The sequence below is a fragment of the Salmo trutta genome, chromosome 12 (genome assembly GCF_901001165.1).
Source record: "Salmo trutta chromosome 12, fSalTru1.1, whole genome shotgun sequence".
Taxonomy (NCBI): domain Eukaryota; kingdom Metazoa; phylum Chordata; class Actinopteri; order Salmoniformes; family Salmonidae; genus Salmo; species Salmo trutta.
The window spans coordinates 14,264,981-14,285,645 of record NC_042968.1 but is presented as its reverse complement, the minus strand read 5'-3'; the positions used below and the strand labels follow the sequence as shown (position 1 = coordinate 14,285,645).

The following is a 20,665-nucleotide window of genomic DNA, read 5'->3' as shown; positions in this document are numbered from 1 at the left end:
TTTTATTCTAAGTTGTTCTGGAAAGGTATTAAGTATAAACTCAATTTGGGGAGAAATGACATCATGTGAGGTCAGGTCTAATGGGGTCTTGTGACCTCATTGTTGTCCAGAGAGGGTGGAAGAGAGAAATGACTTTCATTTCAACTTTTTTCAAGCTCAAATTAAATGTTGTTGCACCCTGAGGCAGAGCCCTCAGCTGGCAGGAGAGAGAGAGAGAAAGAGAGAGAGGCTGAGGCTGCCTCTGTGAGAAGGAGCAAAGGAAGAGAATTGCTCTGAGGAACTGGGCCAAATAAGTCCCCCTCTCCTCCCAGCACCCCCCTCTCCTCCCTGCACCCCCCTCTCCTCCCAGCACCCCCCTCTCCTCCCAGCACCCCCCTCTCCTCCCTGCACCCCCCTCTCCTCCCTGCACCCCCCTCTCCTCCCAGCACCCCCCCTCTCCTCCCAGCACCCCCCTCTCCTCCCTGCACCCCCCTCTCCTCCCAGCACCCCCCTCTCCTCCCAGCACCCCCCTCTCCTCCCTGCACCCCCCTCTCCTCCCTGCACCCCCCTCTCCTCCCTGCATCTCTCTTGTTCCATGTCTTCATCCCCTCCCTCTACCCAACCCTTTCCTCTCCACCTCTCTTCATCTCTCTCTTTCTATGTCTTTATAGTGTACTTCATATATCCCTGTACCTTCCCCCACTCTCTCTTCTCTCTCTCTCTTTCTATGTCTTTATAGTGTACTTCATATATCCCTGTACCTTCCCCCACTCTCTCTTCTCTCTCTCTCTTTCTATGTCTTTATAGTGTACTTCATATATCCCTGTACCTTCCCCCACTCTCTCTTCTCTCTCTCTTTCTATGTCTTTATAGTGTACTTCATATATCCCTGTACCTTCCCCCACTCTCTCTTCATCTCTCTCTCTTTCTATGTCTTTATAGTGTACTTCATATATCCCTGTACCTTCCCCCACTCTCTCTTCTCTCTCTCTTTCTATGTCTTTATAGTGTACTTCATATATCCCTGTACCTTCCCCCACTCTCTCTTCATCTCTCTCTCTTTCTATGTCTTTATAGTGTACTTCATATATCCCTGTACCTTCCCCCACTCTCTCTTCATCTCTCTCTCTTTCTATGTCTTTATAGTGTACTTCATATATCCCTGTACCTTCCCCCACTCTCTCTTCTCTCTCTCTTTCTATGTCTTTATAGTGTACTTCATATATCCCTGTACCTTCCCCCACTCTCTCTTCTCTCTCTCTTTCTATGTCTTTATAGTGTACTTCATATATCCCTGTACCTTCCCCCACTCTCTCTTCTCTCCCTACCCGCCATGTTTTAGTGTTTTTCTCTGTTCTGCTCTGTGTCCTCCCTCCCTCCCTCTCTCTCAGCGTTGGCAGATGTGCTGGTGACGGCTGTGTGCCCATGGCACTGGCGGTCCCCAGGTGGCAGATATGACAGTTATTGATGTTCAGGTGTGAGCTTTTTACAGTGGGCCTGGAGCCTCTAGCCAGCCAGCCCCACGCACCCTGAGCACGCTCTCCTGCTGAATGGGTCTGATAGAACTGCAGCAGCAAGAATACAAACAACACAGCAACAAGTCCACCTGAGAATTAGGGCTTAGCTGCTTGTGAGCACACAGCTGTGGACTTGTCTGATACGATTGCAAGTCCAGCTTTTCTTCCCTTTGCTTGTGTTGCCGGTATGAGTAGAAGCTTGGTGCAAACTGCGGAGGCCGTATTTTTTGCTCAAATTAGGATGTTGACGGATCCAAACAACAGGCCAGTTAGTTCTTGTTGGTATGTGTGTGTGTGTGTGTGTGTGAGAGATCCCCAGAGTGGCCGCACACTCGTCTCTGTGTCTCGGCCGGTGCCAGTGCCCAGTGCCGTCCTAACACACTCCAGATGTGCCAGGCCGGGGAGTTGTTCTTGGCACGGCCCGTCGCGGCAGAATGTCACAAATACTTTCCTTTATTTAGGAATGGCTCTGGGTTAGCGGCTGGGGAGAAATGGAGGGAAGGAAGGGAAGGAGAGAGGAAGGGAGGAAAAAGAGAGCTAGAGGGAGGGTGGGAGCAAAAGGAGAGAGGGAGGGAAGAAAAGGAGAGAGAGAGGGAGGGGGGGGTGGAGGAGAAACAGAGCTCCATGGAACATCTGGATTATATTAGCAGCCATTGGGAAAATGTGAAAAGGACGTATTTTTTTCTGTGAGCAGCGATATGCTCCATGTAAGCACTTCACTGCCGAGCGACGCCCTCCCTGAAGAGAACAGATGGCCGCTAGACTTCAATACAATTATATCAATAACAGTCATCACAGCCGTCAGCGCCACATGACAAGCACACTAAAGTACAGAGAAGCAGGGAACCGAAACTTGTCTCACAAGTGCTGTTGTGTTGGGTGGGGAAGGAAGCCGACTCTGAAACGCAGGTCCCTCGTCAGGGCGTTTTCGTCACCATCGCCATGAAGTCTCCCTCTCCCTCACAGTTCAAATCAAGAGCTGGCTTTTCCACCAGACCTCCAATAACATCACATTACCCAGAAACAGCAAACAGAGGGGGAATGGAGAGAGGTAGAGGAATAAACAGTTATGTAGGCAGTAAATGAATAAACACAAAGACGTGAGGGAATACTCATTGGTGCGCTGAACAATTCAGAGACTGAGAGTCCTATTTAAACAAATAGAGAAGTAGAGAGTAGGGAGTAGCAGTATTGGTTCCTTGTTTTCCGTGTTGTTCTACCTTTCTCCCTGGCCATGCCTCATGTCTCAGACATCTGAGTACTGTATCCGCTGTCTGACTGGTGCAGACGAGGAGAGAGCTGATCTCTCCTGTGTATTAGACCGTTTTACACTGACCTTGTCCTGGTCTGTCCTGGTCAGCTCGTGTCCTCTGCCCAGTAACTCAGTGGTAACTAGGTCAGCCCAGGAACCAGTGTGTCTGGCCTCATCCCTCTCTCCTCTCCTCCTCCTCAGATGGATGGAGTGTCTGAGGACCCCCTCCTCCTCCTCCTCCTCCACACAGCTGGGGTCTCAGCCGTTACACACCCCATGGGTCACCGCTGCACTGCCGCCACACCCTAAATGGTTTTAACATATATTCTGGGAGTTATTACTGTATGCGCTGTGAGGCTCCTGCTGCGCTCAGTCTAACTTTCTCTATGTTGTCTATTTTTCATTCTACACACACACACACACACACAGTCACACACACGGTCACACGTTCACACACACACACACACACATGCATTTTCTCCCTGGGCCTTTCAGTTCTCTATTATTAAACAGACATTTATTCCCCACTGAATGTTTGTTTTCACTAAACATATTTGTTCAGCCCAGTCTGTGTAGTATCGCAGTGATTCTCAAGTAACAGGGTAACGTGTGTATTTGTTTCTGCCTGTTCCGTGCTTGTACATTTCTGTGGAGGGAGCTGGGGGTGTTCTCTCTCCAAGGCTCTCTCTCCCACCCTGTCATTAGTGAACCTAAAGCCTCTGAACTCTAAATCAGCTCAAGATGATCCCCAGTCTGGTTTCTAACACAGAGAGAGAGAGAGATAGAGAGATAGAGAGATAGAGAGACAAAGAGAGAGACACAGGGAGAGAGAGAGAGCGAGCGACAAAGAGACGGAGAGACAGAGAGGCACAGAGAGAGAGAGAGAGACACAGAGAGAGGAGAGAGAGAGTCTGCCATTCAGACAGGTTGACTGAGTTCTCCCAGGCAGGAGGACCTTTACATCATCATCAATGCCAGGCTCCTCCATCCAGCACGTCTGATCACTATCTAATCCACTATCCCTCTGCTCCAACATCTCCCTCCCGCCAGACCTGGTCTATTCATTATGGTGTCTCCATCCACTCCCATGCTAAGGGGGCTATGCAGGCCCAGGGTCTCTGTCAATCCCTGGGTCAGGAGAGGGGCGATGGGGATGGGGAGTCAGGGAGTCTGGAGGGGGCTAGGGAGAGGGGTGCGGGGTCCTGGGGCCGAGGCGCAGGGCTCTAATCCCCATGTTTTGATGTGAGGTCTGTGTTTGTGTGGACTACTCGGCGGCCTGATGGGGAGCAGATGTGGGAAGGCAGGCGGGCGGGCACCGAGCCAGAGCAGCTGGGAGAAATTAAAAACAACAGCATTCCTGGAGACTGGGGGAATTACAGAGAGGGAGAGAGAGAGAGAGAGAGAGAGAGAGGGAGAGAGAGAACACGCTAGAGACAGAGGGAGAGATTTAGGGGTATGTGTCCCAGAGAGGAGCCCATTTGGATAGAGGGAGAGCGACAGAGGTGCAAGAGAAGATCTCTAGAGACCATCTCAGAGTCTGTCCGCGTCTAAGATACAGTTACAGTAGCTCTGTTCTAATGTGAAGGATAGGCCATGTGAAGACAGAGACACTACCAGCAGCCAACCAGCCTCTTAATGGCTTGTCATTACATGATCGTTTCTTGTGTGTTTGGTGGTTTAAGTGAAAGTGTATGTCCTGAAATCTAGAGAGACCCAGAAATAGCTCCAGAATGACAAACTGGAGTGTGATCTTGCACTGAATAGTTTTTCATCTTGTTTGTAGCACAATAGGACTGAACTGAAACCCTTTTAGAACACAGATAGCTGACTGTTCCTTCCCTGAAAGCCATTTTTAGGCGTGATTACGGGAAACATACAGCTGTGTACAGGAGAGACTGACAGCAGTGTAATCAGCAAAAGCTTTTGACTGCATACTGAGGGCTGCAGCTAAGGCCAGAGCCAGCGCCGGGCTCCCAAATCCTCAGGGAGTCTATGAAGCAGCATTGTATCCTGGGTAAAATCTATTTTCTGTATTGATTACTGTGTAGATCCACTTTGAGTGGGCGATGAAAGGTTGCGTGGAAGGAAGAAGAGGAAGGATCAGAACGTCCTGTACCACTCCCTGAACAGGATCCACTGTTGTGTTCCGATGCCATGGTTCCTTAATTAGACAGAGGAAACACAGTGAAAGCAACAGGACACACACTGTGGTCAGATGGACATGCTGGGGGATTGACAGCTCTACCCAGGAAGTCTGTTGAGGTGTGGACCATCAACTCTGTTTCTCTCTCTCTCTCTTACTAGTCTCTCCATCTCACTCTGTCTTTCCCTCTCCGTTTCTCCCTTGGCGTGAGTCTTCCTGTCCTTCAGCACAATGGGAGCACAGATGGCCACAGATGGGGGGGGTTCGGACAGAGCAGACTTTCTAATGTATTAAAAATGAAATCCAGAGTTGTGTGTGTGTGTGTGTGCGTCCTTTAGCTGGTCAGATTAAACAGCTGTGAGTAATCCCACAGCAGTTGCAGACAGGCCAGGAGGGCAGGACTCCTCCCTCTCTCTCCCCCTCGCCCCAGGAGTCTCGGCCCTCCCAGCCAGGCCGTGGTCACTCCCAGAACCCCTCGGGAGCCCTAGCAGCAGTTGCCATGTGAAGGAACTCTCCCCAAGGAGTAAATTAACAGCCCTGATTAAGGCATGCTTACTGTCAAAATGGTCACTGTGTCAATCAAATCACAGTCAGAGGGCGGGTCAAGATTGTTCAGTCGTCATGGAAATAGAGTGCGTGTACATTATGGGATTCAAGTGAAATGACCAATCAGTGATCGTCACGAGTCTGTCCACGTTTTTTTAAAGCAAAAAAGTGACAAGAACCCAGGCCTCAAAGAGTTTGTGTGCGGTCCTCTTTAGTTGTTTTGTTGTCGCTGAAGTCAGTCAGTATAGCTACAATAGCTCCTGAACAGGAATACTGTTTGTTGAGTGTGGTGACTGATGGACGAGCCCTGCCCTGCCTGCCTCCTCTTCTCTCTGACAGACAGACACCCAGGCAGACCAGAGAGGAGAGCAGCCCAGCCGTGCAGCACAGGGCCAGGCAGGGTACCTGTCTACATTTGTCCATGGCTGGGAGCGGGGACATTGCAGTCCTACAGGCAGGAGCCACCAGCTCAATATACCAGTATTGATGCAGGGACTGGTTTGGGTTTTTACTTTACCTTCTATACCGGTATTTGAATGTTTGGTTTGTTAAATGTGATACGCCATGTGTAATGTCAATTTGTATAGTTGACTTCGCTACTTGAGTCATCTCTCGGTGCCATTTTCCACACAGACCTGGCCACCCCACCTGTCACTCAAGGAGCGCATTTGACGTTCCTCAACCACGACAAACTTGCGTTCAGTCTGCATGGTTAATGTAGCACCTGCAACAACAATGTTGATGACAACAATGCTGTTTTCACTTTGCTTCTTAACATAAATCCACTAGCGTTCTATAGTGACACTATTAGTTTGTGTTTCTTACATCAGCAGACAGCAAGTTTGTCTTTTCTTAGCAAGTTGCCCTAAATCTTGTGAGACGCTAATTGTTAGCCGCTAAAGCTAATAGCTAGCTAGCTAATAAATGTACTGAGTAAGAGCAAACGTAGCTAGCTAATACAGCCTGATAGTACCAGTGATGGTGTAGACCTAAATCAGCATGTTGTTTGTGCAGTAGTATCTTCTAAATCAGAGAAATATGCAAAGCAAGAATATGTTGGCTACATGAAGTAGCTAAGAGAAAACATGCAATGTAGCCAAAGCTTATAGTTTCCCCTAGGAAACACTTATCAACACTCGTTTCTACCCTGTCACAATAACTCCTCCCTGGCATTTTAATTCGTTATCATCTCAAACAACACTGTATTCAAAGTGCCCACTATTATATTCTAACTATTGAATTAGAATAGTCTTTATATTTCCATGATTCCAATTTTTCTGCTCTAATTCGCAAGTCAAATCGCAATTGCAACATTTGGTTAAAAATAAATCCTACATTATTTGCCCATATCGTGCAGCCCTGCGTGGCACTGTGGGAATGATCTCCAAAACAAAAAATACCGTGGTATAATATTTTGGCCATATCGCCCAGCCCTAGCAGGGCTTCAATACTATATGGCCAAAATCAGACACCTTGTGTTTAGGGGATCGAAGTGTTTTCCTGGCGAGCGCCCCTTGTGTTTGAGAGGACCACAGTCAGATTTTCAACGGCCGTTGTAACTTATAGAATCTCGAATAAAACTCTTGAAAATCAGAGCCTAGCTTTTTGGGAGTTCTACATGCACATATGGAAATAGCCTAGAGAAGAGTTTAAGAGAATGTTAACTGTGGCAGGAATACTGTGGAAGGGTTCCATTCATAAACCATTGCTCTGGAACACAGTGTACTCTGCATATTTTTTTCATAGTCAGCAGCAGAGGATCTGAGTTTAGTAGTCTGAGAGAGAAAAGCAGTAAGGAGCTGCGCCTGTCCGTCCTGGCTGTCCGTCCTGGCTGCAGAGGTGACTTCTCCCTGCCACCCCAGAAACACTTTAACCCTGAGGACCGCGGCACCCTCCTGCACCCTCCACCATCCTGCAGCTGCTCTCCCTGGAGGTCAAGACCTAATTATCCTCCTGTTGCTTGTTTGGCAGTGACCCGATGTGTTTGGTTATTTTTGCACTTGACAGTGGAGGCGGCAGCGGCTGCAGCTTAGCGGGTGGGTTGGGGTGGATGTCTGTTCCAAACATGGTCAGGAGTACTAGTACTACATGCTAGTGGGGTGCCTGTAGGTCTATGAGGCTCGCTGCGAGCTGCTCCCTGCGTGGCCGACATGATCCTGCTGTCCGAGTGGAGTTAACAGTGGAGTGAACTCCGAGACAGCTGATAGAGACGCCTGGCTTAAACCTTCCTCCTCGGCACATGCCTCTGTACTGGTCTAATGCAGATACTGGGTCCAGGACTCGCAGGGTATACACATATATAAGCACGGTGGGTACACACACACATGGTCTCACACACTGTAAAGCTATCTTCTCCGTGGCTGTGAAAGACATCACACTCGGCAGCTCATGTTTTTGTAGCAGAAGGATCCCATTCCACCCACATCCCTCTGACGGCTGCTGCTTCCCCTGTTACACTCAGTGTTTACCATGGAGCATTTAATACTGAGTACTCCAACACTGAGCCAGGGCTGATCACGCTCACTGGATAATGTGTATGCATGGCCCCTGGAAAAGATATTAGAAAGATTATTACATTTTATCCACATTATTTCAAAGAACAAATATTATTTTGAATGAAAAAGTATGTGATCATGTGTAAACAATGTATTTGAGATTGCAATCGATAGACCTTTTAATACATCAAAAAGAAACCGACATTTACAGCCTTCTCTCTGCAGCTTTGCGCAAGAAACTACAAGAGTTGTTGTGGTCGTAGTAGGAGGCAGAAAGAATGCCAGTGTGGGGACTGGGCAGTGACAAGCCAGTGTGGGGACTGGGCAGTGACAAGCCAGTGTGGGGACTGGGCAGTGACAAGCCAGTGTGGGGACTGGGCAGTGACAAGCCAGTGTGGGGACTGGGCAGTGACAAGCCAGTGTGGGGACTGGGCAGTGAAAAGCCAGTGTGTCCCTGTGTATGTGGAAGGCAGCAGGGCACGGCAGAGGAATAGCAGCCCTTGTCCTATCTCCTGGAAAAGGCGATGCCACCTGACCGCTCCAGGCCGTCCCGTCCCACCTGTCCCCGACTGGAGCAGCCCTGCCTTGCCTTGTTTGGTCCCGGCTGGGGGCCTCGTTCCAGCCTCGTAGAAGTGTCTCTGTGATGGACAGCGGCAGATCCAGCTGCACTTGTCACTGACTGTCACGCGCCTGTCCATATGGGGGACGAGAGGGGACAGGCGGGGAGTGTCAGTGGGACTGGGGCTGAGGGGTAGGAAGGGGGAGTGGAGGACACTGATAGGGATGTCAGTACGACGGGGGGCGTTGGTGTGGGGGTGGGGGGGTCCCGTCAGCAGCAGCTGAGCGGACCAGCAGGTGTTACTTTATGTCTCCAAGAGCTGTAATATTTAGCATGTTGTTCCAAGCCCCCATATCTCTATCTCTCTGTCTCTCTGCTGTAGTACAACATCGTTCACAGAGTCTCTGCAGCAGAAACAAGACCTCACAGCCAGGCCATCAATACATTCTCTCTCATATCAAATCAGTGGGTCATGAGTGGGTGTCAGATAATGGAAGCAACACTGATCAATAAATACAACTAGCTATTAAGAATTTTTTCTGAGAAGTAAATTGCTTGTTTCGGTCTGATTTTATCGTGTGCATTCTGTACCTGGATGTTTGCGTCTGGGGGCCGATATACTGTTGGTGTCTGATGTGTTTTCTTGTTTGTCTCTTTGTAACCGTCTCTCTCTCTCTTTCTCTCTCTCTCTCTCTCCTTCGCTTTCTTTCTTTCTTTATTTCTCTCTCTCTCTCTCCCTCTTTCTCTCTCTCTCTCCTGCAGGTAGCACAGAACAGAAGGTTGGAACGATGCCCGATTCACCTGCTGATGTCAAAACCCAGCCCAGGTTGACTCCGCCCACAATGCCACCTCCACCCCCGGCCGTCAGCCAGGCACCCAATCGCAACGCTTCATTCACACCCACCACCAGTAGGTCAAGTAAGGCATTTTTTAAATTCTTTATTTCTCTGTTTGCACTCTAAAACATGTATGCATGCTATCTTTCAATTTAAAAAAAATGCAAAAAATACTTATCATATCTTACCTGGCATAAAATACTATTCTGTATTGCTACCATGTCTGTGTTCTCCCTTGAATGCCTGAATCCTCTTTCTAACTTTATAAAGAACCTTGTAAATTCCCTGAGGTAGTACTATGTATCTATCTTGAAGGTGTTTTGTGCAGCATTGGGCCGGGCAGGATGTGAACAGAATAGTGAGCTGGTAGGAGTGCTGCATCAGCTCTTCTCTGTCATTGGCACGGCTCTACCTCTGCGGCTGTTAGGAAGGGAACCTGCCTGGGCTTCAGGGGAAACAGGCTGCTACAGGCTGCTGTTGGGCTCCAAAGGCCTGGCTGTGTGTTTCTGATGATACTGTAGCTTCAACATGGTGAAGACAAGACTTCAGTCACTTGTGTGTGTAGAATTCCCTGGTGGATCAAGTGTCTTGGAGTGTGTGAGAATGGCTGTGGCACTGTCTCTCTGTGTGTGTGTGTGTGTGTGTGTGGGGGGGGGGGGGGGCTTGTTTACCGGCTGTAGTGATACAGGGGGCATTGCTGGGCTTGCCGGGCTACAGACCACTTTCTTCCCTATATAGCAATGACAGGCCGTGTTGTTTCACCTGTTGTGGCGGTCACCAGTGTAGCTCGCTCTCCCCTCTAAAACCAGAACACAAGTGGCGGGTCACATGGTTAGCCCACATGTGTGCCGACCGGCCAGGCTCCAATGGAGAGATTAGAGTCAAGGGTAGAAATGAGAGGAACCGCGTACAGAACATACATACACACACTACCATCTAACACACACTGTTGGCATACTGCCATATGCACTCCGACAAACTGGGGGAGAAATTAAACACCCTGTAGATTGAAATGTTTTCAAACATTTTAGGGATGGGTGGTATCCAGATCGTCATACCATCCTTCTCTCATATCCGCCCTTCTCTCATACCGGGATATACGGTCATACTGTCCTTCTCTCATACCGGGATATACGGTCATACTGTCCTTCTCTCATACCGGGATATACGGTCATACTGTCCTTCTCTCATATCTGCCCTTCTCTCATACCGGGATATATGGTCATACTGTCCTTCTCTCATACCGGGACATACGGTCATACTGCCCTTCTCTCATACCGGGACATACGGTCATACTGCCCTTCTCTCATACCGGGATATACGGTCATACTGTCCTTCTCTCATACCGGGATATACGGTCATACTGTCCTTCTCTCATACCGGGATATACGGTCATACTGTCCTTCTCTCATACCGGGATATACGGTCATACTGTCCTTCTCTCATACCGGGACATACGGTCATACTGTCCTTCTCTCATACCGGGATATACGGTCATACTGTCCTTCTCTCATACCGGGACATACGGTCATACTGTCCTTCTCTCACACCGGGATATACGGTCATACTGTCCTTCTCTCATACCGGGACATACGGTCATACTGTCCTTCTCTCATACCGGGATATACGGTCATACTGTCCTTCTCTCATACCGGGATATACGGTCATACTGTCCTTCTCTCATACCGGGATATACGGTCATACTGTCCTTCTCTCATACCGGGATATACGGTCATACTGTCCTTCTCTCATACCAGGATATACGGTCATACTGTCCTTCTCTCATACCGGGATATACGGTCATACTGTCCTTCTCTCATACCGGGATATACGGTCATACTGTCCTTCTCTCATACCGGGATATACGGTCATACTGTCCTTCTCTCATATCTGCCCTTCTCTCATTCCGGGATATACGGTCATACTGTCCTTCTCTCATACCGGGATATACGGTCATACTGTCCTTCTCTCATACCGGGACATACGGTCATACTGTCCTTCTCTCATACCGGGACATACGGTCATACTGCCCTTCTCTCATACCGGGATATACGGTCATACTGTCCTTCTCTCATACCGGGATATACGGTCATACTGTCCTTCTCTCATACCGGGATATACGGTCATACTGTCCTTCTCTCATACCGGGATATACGGTCATACTGTCCTTCTCTCATACCGGGACATACGGTCATACTGTCCTTCTCTCATACCGGGACATACGGTCATACTGTCCTTCTCTCATACCGGGATATACGGTCATACTGTCCTTCTCTCATACCGGGATATACGGTCATACTGTCCTTCTCTCATACCGGGATATACGGTCATACTGTCCTTCTCTCATACCGGGATATACGGTCATACTGTCCTTCTCTCATACCGGGATATACGGTCATACTGTCCTTCTCTCATATCTGCCCTTCTCTCATTCCGGGATATACGGTCATACTGTCCTTCTCTCATACCGGGATATACGGTCATACTGTCCTTCTCTCATACCGGGACATACGGTCATACTGTCCTTCTCTCATACCGGGACATACGGTCATACTGCCCTTCTCTCATACCGGGATATACGGTCATACTGTCCTTCTCTCATACCGGGATATACGGTCATACTGTCCTTCTCTCATACCGGGATATACGGTCATACTGTCCTTCTCTCATACCGGGATATACGGTCATACTGTCCTTCTCTCATACCGGGACATACGGTCATACTGTCCTTCTCTCATACCGGGACATACGGTCATACTGTCCTTCTCTCATACCGGGATATACGGTCATACTGTCCTTCTCTCATACCGGGATATACGGTCATACTGTCCTTCTTTCATACGGTATTACTGGCTTAGTACACAAGGTGGCTCCAAAAAAAAACACAAAAAAAGCCCATTGGGCATCTATTACCAGAATGCTAACAAAATTAGCACAAATATTAGCGAATTTCGATGGATGCTGCTAGCTAAATATCCTAACGAGCACAAAACTAAAATAAACTAATTGCAGAGACAGGCAATCTTGCTAAGAAATGTATACATATATAGGTAGGCCATACCGAATGTCATTTTTGGTGAGTTTGGACATTTTACAAGCGAATGTGAACGAGAGACATTGTCCAAATGAGCAAAGTTCCAGACGCATGCTTGTCTTAAGGAAGAACAGCACTGGCTCTGGAGCAGCATGTCTAGGCTACACTTGTGTCTGTGTGGAGTCTGGAGTTGCTAGGGAAACAGGCATGCCTGCTCTGCTCAGAGAAGAGGGGAGAGGAGAAGACAGGCCGAGAACTGTGAGGAGAAAAAAAGCAAGGAAATCAAGATCGTGTAAGCTGTACAGGTAACTCATCCAAAGAGCTTTGACTTCTCCAACATGGTAGAAAGCTAACACAATATGGTGCCCCGTCATCTTATTAGTTCAGCCACTTACTTACATTAACTTGCAAGTTAAACTTAGGGGTCGAGTTAATGCAAAATTCTGCGTTTTGCACTCAGGAAAGAAAGATAAAACGCTTCAGAAATATCTTGCTGTGTTTTGTAAACGCAGATGTAAAATGCTTCTTATTGTAATTTCTTCTCGGTATCAGACAAGTTATTTTCTGCTTCAGTTGCACTTCTCCCCTCAGATGAGAATTCAGGAATGGGCATTCTATCAACAGACAGCACTCTGACTGATGTGTAGCTACCTTTTCTCCTGTACTTTTCTCAGTGTAGCCTACTTTTCTCTGGTAAAATGCAAGATTAACTTTAAGCACAACATTAGGAAATGTAACTGGCTACATTCTTTCTATGATAAACATTAGAAATATGATGATGGCCATGCAGCTTATTTTTTCATTGGAAGCTCATTTACTTGTGTAGCTAGCTAACAGTAGCGTTGCACTTCTGTTATCATCTGATGAAAATGAAGCTATTTTCTGAATGTGCTGCACTAATGTATTTTCTGTCAAGGAAAAACTATAGTTGCACATCCCTGATCACTCTATTGAAGCAAAATAACACTGTTGACTTTCAATATAAAACGTGAGCCCTGTCAATACATGTATATACTCAACTGCTCCTGCTTTCTCCCACTGTGCTATGTCAAACAAATGTGACTGGCTCCACTGTTCTGGGGAACTACAGTATGCTTCATAATGTAAAATAATGTGACAGGTGAAATGAAGAATGCAATCTGCTTTATCTCCTAACGTATTGCACAAGTTAACTAAAGGTATTTACTTAAAAAGTAGCTCTAAATATTAAAGTGTATTGAAAAACCTCAAATAAATAGTTTCAATATATCAAAATACCCTAATATACAGTATATACGGTATACTGCCCACCAAGCTTATAACATATCATATTAAACTCACTCGCACATGCATACATCCTTTAATATCTCAATAATTCAGCCACATACACCCAAGACTAAGAATAAACAAAACATAAAAACATCAGATTTATATACATTATACAGTGAGGGAAAAAAGTATTTGATTCCCTGCTGATTTTGTACGTTTGCCCACTGACAAAGAAATGATCAGTCTATAATTTTAATGGTAGGTTTATTTGAACAGTGAGAGACAGAATAACAACCAAAAAATACAGAAAAACGCATGTCAAAAATGTTATAAATTGATTTGCATTTTAAAAACGTAGTAATGTTTTGCAGAGGGGTCAAATACTTATTTCCCTCATTAAAATGCAAATCATTTTATAACATTTTTGACATGCGTTTTTTTTTATTTTTTGGTTGTTATTCTGTCTCTCACTGTTGAAATAAACCTACCATTAAAATGATAGACTGATCATTTCTTTGTCAGTGGGCAAATGTACAAAATCAGCAGGGGATCAAATACATTTTTCCCTCACTGTACAGTGTAAAAACAACCCATATCAGAAGAAACAGAATACTACACTAAATGATGAGATCCAAATGAGTGAATTGAATATGATTTCATTCTGATTGAGACAGACATCTTGTTGTGACAGTCACTGAAGACAGAGGATGGAGTGTAAGAATATCCCACCAATATTGGGTAATGTACCATTCAGTAGATGAAGCAGGGGAAAGGTGGTGTGGAACGGAGGGAGTAGTGGAGGGGTGTGGAGCAGGAGTGTGGCAGCCAGGCAGGGTGGGGAGGCGGGGTGGGGGTGCCCTGAACCTGAATGCTGCAAATCTACTTTCAGCTCATGGACATGTGCAAGGACTGATTTAGCAACACACCTGCTATTGGAATAAACTAACACAGGCCTATTTTTGGCACCTCTTTAACGCGTTCCTCTTATAGTTGTGTCCTACTGAGTGAGTGGGTGAGCGAAAGTTAGAAACAGACTGGTGAAGGGGAGGAGGGATAGTGGGAGAGAGGGGGGGTCAAACGGTCCCACTTGTGAAAGGCAGCTGAAGTTACTGCACACAGAGCCTTCACTCAAACTGGTATGAGCCGTGGCAGAGCCCGAGCAGCAGAGTAAGGGTTAGCAGCCAACAGTGTTTTTACCCAGCCTTAGTGTGTTCCCTGGCCTCAGCCTTAGTGTGTCCCCTGGCCTCAGCCTTAGTGTGTTTCCTGGCCTCAGCCTTAGTGTGTCCCCTGGCCCCAGCCTTAGTGTGTTTCCTGGCCCCAGCCTTAGTGTGTGCCCTGGCCTCAGCCTTAGTGTGTTCCCTGGCCCCAGCCTTAGTGTGTTTCCTGGCCTCAGCCTTAGTGTGTTTCTTGGCCCCAGCCTTAGTGCGTTCCCTGGCCCCAGCCTTAGTGTGTGCCCTGGCCTCAGCCTTAGTGTGTTCCCTGGCCCCAGCCTTAGTATGTGCCTTGGCCTCACCCTTAGTGTGTGCCCTGGCCTCACCCTTAGTGCATTTCCTGGCCCCAGCCTTAGTGTGTTCCCTGGCCTCAGCCTTAGTGCGTTCCCTGGCCTCAGCCTTAGTGTGTTTCCTGGCCCCAGCCTTAGTGCGTTCCCTGGCCTCAGCCTTAGTGTGTTTCCTGGCCCCAGCCTTAGTGCGTTTCCTGGCCCCAGCCTTAGTGCGTTCCCTGGCCCCAGCCATAGTGTGTTTCCTGGCCCCAGCCTTAGTGTGTTTCCTGGCCCCAGCCATAGTGCGTTCCCTGGCCTCAGCCTTAGTGTGTTTCCTGGCCCCAGCCTTAGTGCGTTCCCTGGCCTCAGCCTTAGTGTGTTTCCTGGCCCCAGCCTTAGTGTGTTTCCTGGCCCCAGCCTTAGTGTGTGCCCTGGCCCCAGCCATAGTGTGTTTCCTGGCCCCAGCCTTAGTGTGTTCCCTGGCCTCAGTCTTAGTGCGTTCCCTGGCCTCAGCCTTAGTGTGTTTCCTGGCCCCAGCCTTAGTGCGTTCCCTGGCCTCAGCCATAGTGTGTTCCCTGGCCTCAGCCTTAGTGCGTTTCCTGGCCCCAGCCTTAGTGCGTTTCCTGGCCCCAGCCATAGTGTGTTTCCTGGCCCCAGCCTTAGTGTGTTCTGTGGCCCCAGCCTTAGTGTGTGCCCTGGCCTCAGCCTTAGTGTGTTCCCTGGCCTCATCCTTAGTGTGTTTCCTGGCCCCATCCTTAGTGTGTTCCCTGGCCTCAGCCTTAGTGCATTTCCTGGCCCCAGCCTTAGTGTGTTCCCTGGCCTCAGCCTTAGTGCGTTCCCTGGCCTCAGCCTTAGTGCGTTCCCTGGCCTCAGCCTTAGTGCGTTCCCTGGCCCCAGTCTTAGTGCGTTCCCTGGCCCCAGTCTTAGTGTGTTCCCTGGCCTCAGCCTTAGTGTGTTTCCTGGCCCCAGCCTTAGTGCGTTCCCTGGCCCCAGCCTTAGTGTGTTTCCTGGCCCCAGCCTTAGTGCATTTCCTGGCCCCAGCCATAGTGTGTTTCCTGGCCCCAGCCTTAGAGTGTTCTGTGGCCCCAGCCTTAGTGCATTTCCTGGCCCCAGCCATAGTGTGTTTCCTGGCCCCAGCCTTAGTGTGTTTCCTGGCCCCAGCCTTAGTGTGTTCCCTGGCCTCAGCCATAGTGTGTTTCCTGGCCCCAGCCTTAGTGTGTGCCCTGGCCTCAGCCTTAGTGCATTTCCTGGCCCCAGCCTTAGTGCGTTCCCTGGCCTCAGCCTTAGTGTGTTCCCTGGCCTCAGCCTTAGTGCATTTCCTGGCCCCAGACTTAGTGCATTTCCTGGCCCCAGCCATAGTGTGTTTCCTGGCCCCAGCCTTAGTGTGTGTCCTGGCCTTAGTGTGTGTCCTGGCCTCAGCCTTAGTGTGTGCCCTGTCCTCAGCCTTAGTGTGTGCCCTGGAGCTCTCCGCCTCAACCTTAAGGATGCATGTGCCTTCACCACCCTCCTCGACCCTGTCCTCCGGCACCCTCACAGAGCATAGCGTCCGGGAGGAGGAGGTAGAGGGACAGGTGGAGGGTGGAGGAGGACAACAGCCTGGTACTGACGGATGGCCTCTCTCCCTCTCTCTCCCTGCAGTGCTGAACGGGAGCAGTCACTCGAGTCACTCGCCCACGTCGCTCAACGGGGCGCCCTCTACACCCAACGGCTTCAGCAACGGCCCTGCCATGTCGTCCACCGCCTCCCTGTCCAATCAGCAGCTGCCGCCGGCCTGCGGCGCCCGCCAGCTCTGCAAGCTCAAGCGCTTCCTCACCACGCTGCAGCAGTTCGGCAACGACATCTCGCCCGAGATCGGAGAGCGAGTCCGCAGTCTGGTGCTGGGCCTGGTGGTAAGTCCAGCTCTTCTCCTCTTCTCTGTCCCTCTCCCCTTGTCTGTCTATCTCTCCCACTCGTTCTCCTACTTTTCTGGAGTTACAGTACTTACTTAGTTGTGTCCAATATCTCTTTCTGTCTCTCCATGTCCAGCTCTGCCTGTCTCCTATGTTTTACTGTGAAGCTTCTTCTCCAAGTGTTCCAATCTCTCCCTTCCTCTGGTTTTTGACAGAATTCCACCCTGACCATAGAAGAGTTCCACTCCAAACTCCAGGAGGCGACCAACTTCCCGCTGCGTCCCTTTGTCATTCCGTTCCTCAAGGTAAGCACATCAAAACCCAACGTAGACACTCCCTCCCTGTTCCCAATAGGCTGCCTAGGAATCCCCAGGTTATTTCCCAGTATATCCCTTTGAGCAGCTTCCACTTCTGATATTAGCTAGCATATGGAGATGGAAGGAAGGGCTTTCGAGAACAAAACCCACCCAAACAAACAAAGAATATTCTCTGGATGGCTGGCCAGTGTAGAAAGCGACCTGGTTTCTGTGCCTGAACCGTGTGTGATTCCTCCATTAGTGTGTGGGTGTGGGGCTGACTGAAGCTCGCTAGATAAAGGGAGTAGGACCCTGCCGATTTCCAACCCAGTCTGCTGCAGCCTGCCTGGCGCTGGGTTGATCTGCTGGTCCATATGGCCATCGTTTGCGATTCATTAAAACTGGCACACGAGTGTTTACCCTGAGTGGCGCGGCGTGGAGCGGAGGGAGGGGGAGGGAGGGAGGGAGGGAAGGAGGGGAGGGTAAATAAGACTCCCTGACAGATGTAGCCGGCCCGGGGCGGCTAACATGCAGAGCTTTTCACTCTGGCTGATGTCTTTGGCCTGATCCTGTTACCTGCATTGTCAAACCCACAGTCACGGAGATGAGAGCAGGGCGAGAGAGAGAGAGAGAGAGAGACAAAGTCCATCCTTCCGAACGACTGTCATTATGAATAACACATTACTCTGCTGTGGTCCAGAAGTCACAATGCCAGCTGTTCAATACATAACACATGTAACAAATGTGACAGTAGGGAATAGGCCTTCAGGGACACTGCTGACGGTTCTGATGGAGGGAGGGGCAGTCATGCTGACACTGTGCGTGCGTGTCTATGTGCGCGCGTGCCTGTGTGTGTCTGTGTCGGTGCTGGCCGCTGGCCGTGCTGCTTGGTGGTGACTAGGGCACACATTCCTGTCTGTCCCACACTCTCTGTATCTCTGTCCCTCCTGTTTATTCCCAGAGCAGAGGGACATATGGGGGACAACAGGGGGTGGGCCAAGCTGGAGCCATGCCTGGTTATTAACTATAATTGCAGACATGGTGGTGGCGTGTACGCTTGTGGATGGAATGTATTCCACACACCACATACCAACACAAATACATTCACATACATACAATACATTCACTACGGAGGTCTTGGTTAGCTCAGTGAGGGAAAGATTGTAGATAAACAAGCAAACAGTATCTGCTTTATAGGAAGGTGTTAACTAACAACCAGGCAGCATGCCCACAGTGTGCTAGAGATAGATAGATAGATAGATAGATAGATAGATAGATAGATAGATAGAGAGTGGCGTGCCTCTAACAGCATCCAGAGGATGGCTCAGGGCCTGGTGTCAAGAGGGCAGTTTTCCAGCCGGCCTGGTGTGCCATGAGGTTACACATCTGTGACATGGCAGCCAGCGCTGTGCTTTGTCAAAGTGACGGCCTGACTGAGCTCTCTGACAGCACCCACTTACCCCTCCTTTCTCCCCTCTTTCTCCCCCTGAGGGAGACAGACGCTGGGGAGGAATGTGTGGCGGTGGGCCTGTGTTATCTCACCCTCCCTGTCTCATCCTCTCTCTTTCTCTCTCAATCGCTCTCGCTCTCACTTTCTCTCTCAATCTCTCTCTCTCTCTCTCTCTCTCTCTCTCTGTCTTTGTCTTTCCCTCCCACATGCTCTAACTCTTCATTATAAAACTATTTCATTTTTTATGCCCTGTCTCTCCTCTCTCTCATCTTCCACCTCCCACCTTGACCCTCCTCCTCCTCTCGCCTTTTTCCACTTATACTATCTTCTCCTTTCATTCCTCCTGTCCCTCCTCCCCCCCGTCCCTCTCCTCTCCCAGGCGAACCTGCCCCTGCTTCAGAGGGAGCTCCTCCACTGTGCACGGATGGCCAAGCAGACTCCCGCCCAGTATCTGGCCCAGCATGAGCAGCTGCTGCTGGACGCCAACGCCAGCTCGCCCCTGGACTCCTCTGAGATCATGATGGAGATCAACGAGCATGGCAAGAGGAGGACCCCCGACAGGTACTGAGTGACCACCACACACACACACACACACACACACACACACACACACACACTCAAAATACACACACACACACACTCAAAATACACACACACACTCAAAATACACACACACACTTAAAATACACACACACACACACACACACACTCAAAATACACACACACACACTCAAAATACACACACACACTCAAAATACACACACACACTTAAAATACACACACACACACACACACACACACACTCAAAATACACACACACACTCAAAATACACACACTATGCAGACACGTCACATGCCACAGCAGGAAAACAACTTATCACTCCTCTCCCTCCATCTTACAGCAGAAACACAACTGAAAAAAACACACACAGGCTTACACACACAAATAATTGAATTATTTCTGGGTATTTGGAAATGCCAAGCCACAAGGGGGAGGTTATAAATCCTCTGTGCGGGAGGCGGAAGTCTGGGCAGCCCTGATGCCGTTCGGGCAGGGAGGGCGATTCAGGCTGTGCCAGCTGTCTGCGAGGGGAGGAGGAGGAGAGAGGGAGGAGGAGGAGGATAAGCCCAGATGCTGTGGACGTCACGCTATAACCACAGCAGCAGCAGTGGCTCTGTGTCAGCGGCCCCAGTACAGTATGAGGAGATGTCCTCAGTCCAACCCACAGACAATGCCCTCACTGTCCTATACACTTCCCTGCCCTCCCCACAGCAGCCTGCTGCCATATCCGCCCCACACACTGGGCCGTATGGAGGGGCGGGTGGAGACACATCTGGAATTTAAGACAGACAAAACCACAGCAATACTCTCCAACTCTCCATCTCTCTCTCTCCCTCCCTTTATCTCTGGCTTCTCTTTTCTTCTCCTCTCCTCTCCTCTCGTCTCTCCTCCCTTCCCCTCTCCTCCCTTCCCCTCTCCTCCCTTCCCCTCTCCTCTTCTCTCTTCTTCTCCTCTCCTCTCTTCTCTTCTCCTCTTCTCTCTTCTTCTCTCCTGTCCTCCTTCAGTCAGCTAGTCAGTAGGTCAGGGATGTGTCCAGATCCTGCTGAACCCCTGCTTGAGCTTATCGTGACGGGGAGGGAAGGAGGGGGAAAGGGAGGGGGAGAGAGAGAGGGTGGAGGAACGGGCAATCCCTCTGTAATCTGCACACCTCCGCCTCCCAAACCCTGGCTTACAGTGTCACGGCGGGCTGGGCCAGCTGTTGCTTTGATTTGTGAGATATTGGTGGCGGGCTAAAGCACTGAGAGAGACAGACACATCCCCTCTCACAGTCTCACCCCACGACCCACAGCCTGCCAGGAGTGGAGAGAGTCTGCAGAGGGGATTCATCACGTAAACAAAGAGGGGACAACTACCCATACACACACACACACACACACACA

The 20,665-nt window shown here is 49.4% G+C and overlaps 1 protein-coding gene across 11 annotated transcripts in view; it reads left to right on the top strand.

Moving 5' to 3' along the window:
* cbfa2t3 (CBFA2/RUNX1 partner transcriptional co-repressor 3) overlaps positions 1-20,665 on the top strand; it is a 54,713-nt gene that overhangs the window by 19,534 nt on the left and 14,514 nt on the right. For 4 of the 11 annotated variants that reach the window (XM_029767196.1, XM_029767190.1, XM_029767194.1 and 1 more), the window contains exons 2-6: positions 5,777-5,935; positions 9,254-9,409; positions 16,728-16,978; positions 17,194-17,283; positions 19,104-19,285. In XM_029767196.1, coding sequence (XP_029623056.1) covers positions 5,777-5,935; positions 9,254-9,409; positions 16,728-16,978; positions 17,194-17,283; positions 19,104-19,285 — 838 coding nt within the window. Of the gene's footprint in view, positions 1-5,776; positions 5,936-6,737; positions 7,371-9,253; positions 9,410-16,727; positions 16,979-17,193; positions 17,284-19,103; positions 19,286-20,665 lie in introns of those variants that run through there. The other 7 variants (XM_029767193.1, XM_029767195.1, XM_029767201.1 and 4 more) reach the window with 3 other exon arrangements.